The 5,689-nt window shown below is 34.2% G+C and overlaps 1 protein-coding gene across 1 annotated transcript; it reads right to left on the bottom strand.

Annotated features, from left to right (window-relative positions):
- Positions 1-721: 721 nt before the first annotated feature.
- On the bottom strand, positions 722-3,163 carry LOC105135047 (B3 domain-containing transcription factor NGA1-like). Its single transcript, XM_011039717.1, has one exon. The coding sequence runs from the start codon at positions 2,643-2,645 to the stop codon at positions 1,314-1,316; it is 1,332 nt and encodes a 443-aa protein (XP_011038019.1). The 5' UTR covers positions 2,646-3,163; the 3' UTR covers positions 722-1,313.
- Between the last annotated feature and the right edge of the window lie 2,526 nt (positions 3,164-5,689).

The following is a 5,689-nucleotide window of genomic DNA, read 5'->3' as shown; positions in this document are numbered from 1 at the left end:
TTTTTTTTTCTTGAAATTAGTACGGTAAAAAATATTAAAACAAATAACACAGTACTTAAAATATTTTTAAAAATAACATGATTTGGTAAGATTTGATTACCAAACTATATTATTTTTTTAAATATTTTTTGTACTATTTAATAAATTTCAACGAAATACTTAATAATTAAGGATAAGTAACAACTTGCAACTAGTCAGGTACCGGTATCACTCTCTTAGACTTTGTGGTTATCTTCTAATCAACTAAACATGATTACTGCTAATAAAAAAAAGAAGAAAAACAAGTGTTTAAGTTATTTGTGTAATGATGATTCGTAAGGGAATTAATGAGGATTGATTGGTTATAAAGAACACCCCCTCCAAAAACAAAAAAGAAAAAGGTTTTAAAAAGAAGAGACTTAGACAAGGAAACAAGAATCAGAGATAAAATAAATAAAGAGGGCAAGAAATGAGAGAAAAACACTACCTTTTAAGCTCTGCTACTTTGTCTGCTAAACTTGTGGCCTTGTCGAATAAACCAGTAACAAGAACAACAGCCTAGATACATACCAAACTAAAAACAAGAGAGAAAGAGGGAAGAAAACAACCTATAGATTATATCAGGTTGCTAATAATCTTACAGTACTAAGTTTATGCACAGGAGTCGGGAAAGGTTGTTATACTATGATATAGTCTATGTACTTAGATAAGGAAGATCAGAGAGAGAATAGTTAGTACCCAATGAAAAAAGATGTTGGAAACTAATAAAATCAGTGAGAAACCACGGCATTGATACATAATGAGGAAAGCGAAACCAGGCTCTACAAAAAGAAAAGAAAAGAAGACATGGAATCTTGGGCAACAAGGTTGGATCTATGTCTGATATGCCTATATCTACTGACATGCACTACATATATTTATACAAAGTGAAAACGAAAGACAGTACTTGAAACATTGGTGGCGGCTAGAGCTAGCTATCTCTCTCAAAGTTTCTGATGTTTTCTGGATGATGGCTAATAAATCCTTTGAAACCCCCCCAAACTTTCAACAAACCACTTGTGTATTATTGTAGGCAGCAATATTAATTCATTGATAAGATCCTTCTCATTCCTCTTTTATTCATCATCATCATCATCATCATCATCAAGTAATGACCGGTGAAGGAGGAGCATAATTTGTGGTTTCTGGGGTCTTGGAGGTAGAGCATCAAAGAAATGAAGATATCTAATGTAGAAGAAGTCATGATCAATTAGCTAGTTTTCTTGATATGCACCTTCTTGTTGTGTTTGTTGATGGAAAAGTCTAGAATTTTGGACCTCACAAGGAGTCAATAATCAGATATCTAAATCCAAGGACATGGAGGATGATGATGGTGATGATGACTTCCCTTTGTGGAGAAATTGAGTGGTGGAGGTTGGCATTGCTGCTACTGGAGTGCCTCTATAGAGTCTCAATTGGTGGAGAGGATGTTGCAAAGACTGTGAAGAGAGTTGAGGAGTAGGCTGCAATGCAATAGTAGCATTATGAGGTAATGTTGCAGCTGCTGCTGTTGTTGAGGAAAATTTGTGACCATAGTCGTCGGATTGATCAGTAATGGGGCAATCCATGTTTACACCAAACAACCTTAGTCTCTTTGCTGCTGCTTTCCCTTGGACCACCGGCACCGACTCATACACCACTGGCTCTACAACGCCACCTCCTCCTAGCTGCCATTGCACGATCCCCATGCCAACCTGTTGCGGGGCTGCTTCTAATGCTGCTGCTGCTCCTGCTGATGATGTCATGTAAAAAACTGAACCAGAAGATGAACAAGGGTTTACCACATTGCTGTAATTACCATAACCATAAGAACTACCACCAACTTTGTAACAAGTATTTCTATTAGGATTAGACAAGTGTAGGTGGTCCCTTGGCAAGACTGGTACTGTTGGTGGGCGCATGAGTAAAGGGCTCCAAGGGATTGCTGAGAAATGATGGTTGTGAAAGTGGTGCTGATGGCGAGAGGGGTCGTCCGGTGCGTCTGGCCGGCGCCTCCAATTAATGTATAAACGATCTTTACCCAAATCACCTATCCCTCTTTGAAAAGACACAATATCACCAGCATCAAGCTTCTTCTCCTTGACAAAACGGCTCCACCCTTTAGTCATAACATAGCTCTGGCTACTGTTCCAGTATGAATACCTGAATCTCCAAGCCTTACCATTCATATCCTCAAAATTCAGTAAAAGCCCCTTCTCATTCGATGATGAATCTAAAGGAAGGTACTTCTCTGCGTGCTGTTTTGGTATCACAAGGCGATTTAGCTTCCCTACATCACTTGGAGTTACAACCTTATCAAACATGTGCTCCTTCTCGATCACCTGCACACTACTAGATTCTCCTCGGCCGCCTTCTTCTTCATCATTGACATCCATAAGGTCAAGTTCAGCGGCGTTGACAGCTACACTCTCATTAAATCTTGATGTATCTTGATCTACCAGGTCATACTTGTTGCCTAACCAAGAACCCATTTGGTGGTTTTCATAGATTTGGCCTAAAACAAGTTGATTTCTTTGCTGAGAAGAAGATGATGAAGGAGATGAATTCGAAGATGAGTATGAAGGAAAAGGGAGTCCTTTTCCTCTACTCATTTGATCTCCCTCACTAAAACCCGTCCCAAATTCCATTTCTTTGGTAATAATTATAAAGGATCTTGTCTTTTCCTTTGGCAAGATCTAATACTAGCAAGCTAGAAGAGGGAAAGATCAAAGTAGGTTAACAAAGTAGAAATAGTACCTCCTTCTATCCAAAAAAGAAAAGAAGTGGGGGTTGTGTTTAAAGGCAAATCGGTGGATCAAAACAGGCAAGTACTAAAAAGTTACTCTTGTTTAGGGTTAAAGATTATTCTTCTTCCATAATCTCAATGACAGTCACTGCCATATTCTTTGACAAGCTAGAAGACTTGAAGAAAACCAACACTAGACAACAAGCTCCTTCACAGACGTTACAAAGGGTGCAAGTTCCTATCGTTGGAATGCTAAAAAATATCAGATAGATAGATGGAAAATATGAGTGAAACAAGGGTAGGCACATGTGTGTGATTTTCTTCCAAGGGTGCTTGCCTGGAAGCTTCTCAAGTTAGGCAATTTTGCCTTTCTTCCTCATTCTAAATCCTTGCTTCTATCTTCCTTGAGAGAGAAAGGAAAATAAAAATAAAAATGGAGGGGTGTGTTTATATGTAGGGACCTCATGTATTATCTGGTTGGATTCATGTGAGCTTGTCATTGTCATCATCCTTGGTGGTATACATTATTTTCTTAATTTTTTCCATAAGATCCTAAAAAGGCCAGCTGTTTTGAAGAGCATGAGCTTCTAATTGCAATTGTTTTTACCCCAACTAGGAATATAATTTTTTGTTTGCCACTTACTTTATTGTTTCTTTACATGAATCTTCCTATTAATCTAATCCTATTGTATTAACACTAATCCTATGACCGATGCCAGGATTAAAGACTATTTCTTCCTTAATCATCGTTATTCAAACTTATGTTATACTAACTGAAGTAAAATTCTTATGGATTTTCTAATCTAGATGTGGATGATATGTTTTTTTTATACGGTAAAGATAAATAAATAGATTTAATTGTGATGTGCAAAAATTCATTCTAAAAACGATCGTGCTAGCTGGTATTAAGACAAAACTCCAACTGGGGTAGTCTTTATATACATGTAATTATGAGTGTTATTGGACAAAATGTTACTAGGTGAGATTTGGTTTAAAGATCATATCTAACTTTTTGTTCTTATAAGGAAAGGAAGGGTAGAGGAAGGGAGAGAGGGGGAATAGAAGGAGAAGGTCTATATGATATCCATGGGGGGTAACTGGGGTTGTTAGGGTCTTTGACACTGCTTTTCCTTTCATTTAATTCGTACAGACCACCCTACTGCTTTTTGCCAACAGGGGAGAAAAGGATATCAAGTTGGGGACTACAGTTTCTATTGCAGGGCCGCATGCTGTCACATAAGGCCCACATAGGCCCGCCACTTAGATATCCCCAGATTTATGCCATGCTTAATGTAATGCCCCCAGGAGCATGGTTGTAAAACCAGGCTACATGAAAAAACTTATTATCTAAAGTTAAATCTAGATTGAGTTTCAAGTTAACTAAAAAAAATTGATTTGATTAAATCTAATTTATCTAGCTAGGTTAACTTGTAACTTGATCGAATCTTATCAAATTAATGAAATAATATTGTTTTAATAAAAACAATTAATCTAAATTAATTCAGTAATCCAAATTTTTTTCATATCAATCTTTAAGTCATTTTTTATTATAAAATTCATAACCTCACCATGCATTTACATGAACCAGGTGAAAAGAGAATACCTTATTTTCTTTTTTCACCAATTTAATACTTATGTGATTATCTTATAAAAATATGAAGTGATTGATGTGTTATGATTATCTTGGATAATAAATTGATTATTTATGTGATGTTTGTTATGTACGAGGATCTTAAGGGATGAATTATTTTTCTTAATTATTATTATTTTTTATTTAGTTTAGGAACATATTTTTCTCTTATGGTGTTTTAGAAAATAAAAAATTGAGATTGGTCATTTTATTTTTTCTATCACTTTTATAGCTTTTCCTTTATTTTTAGGTTTCCTAGTTAGTTTAGCTAAGTGTTCTCTGGGTATATTTAAGGAGCCATGAATTTCTTAGAAATACAAATTACTCAAAAGAAGCATTCAATAATAAAATTATGAATTAAAATTTTCTATAATAATCTTATTTCGCTTCAATTCTACCTTACCTTGTATGTCTTAAAGAGAATTATAGAATTAATGAGATCAAAACTAATGTTTTTATACTTCAAATAAAAATTATGAAGTACATTCTCAGATTTTCTGTTATAACCCAAATTTTATCCCCCCATCCCCCGTTTTATAATATATTTCAAATAAAAATGGAAAATTCAAAAAACAAATTTTGTGAATTTAAAAAAAAAATTTCATTAAAGTAGAAATCTTCAATTAATTTTTCATTAAAAAATAATCTTTGAAATCTTCAATTAAATTCTTTGAAATAAAAAATCTTCAATTGATTCTTTCCTAATTTATTTTGTTATTATAAATAAAGTGCAAGAGAAAGAGAAAAAGAAAAGGGAGGAGGAGGTTTTTGTGAGAAGAACAAAAAAAGAAAGAGAATCACAAAAAAAAAGAGAGGGAGAAGGCTGGCCATTTAGAAAGAAGAAAAAAAAAGATCCCCCTTTTAGGTTTTCCTCACTAGGACAACTACACTTATGGTTTCTCCAATATTTTTCTCATTAAGCCCATTGTTTTTATAGACCACACACTCTTTCATTTTCAAAGCCCCAAACCGTAACAAGTATAATCACTAAAACATCATCCAAACAACCATTTTCTATCCCAAAAACATTCATTTGTAGCCAACACAGAATAACCTAAAAAACACCAATTGCAAACCCTTATAAAACATATTGGAAAACTCTATGAAAATCGTAACACTTTTTCATTTTTAATTCATAATAGGAGCCACACATCTTGGTTTTAGTTGTTCTTTAGATTAATGAAATATGTATATATATTAAAAAAAGAGAAAAAAAATAATCCCAACTCAAGGAAGTTAACCATAAATATTAAAAAAAAAATTTTGTTTTCTTCCAAGAAAAGCTCCATAATTATGTGTTGATATATTGAGCACAA

This window comes from Populus euphratica, unplaced genomic scaffold (genome assembly GCF_000495115.2).
Source record: "Populus euphratica unplaced genomic scaffold, PopEup_1.0 scaffold172.1, whole genome shotgun sequence".
NCBI classification, from domain to species: domain Eukaryota; kingdom Viridiplantae; phylum Streptophyta; class Magnoliopsida; order Malpighiales; family Salicaceae; genus Populus; species Populus euphratica.
This window is presented reverse-complemented; position numbering and strand designations above follow the sequence as displayed.

What these genes read in the sequence shown, in the direction of transcription:
- LOC105135047 (XM_011039717.1), bottom strand. Translation starts at nt 2,645, where the DNA reads ATGGAATTTGGGACGGGTTTTAGTGAGGGAGATCAAATGAGTAGAGGA.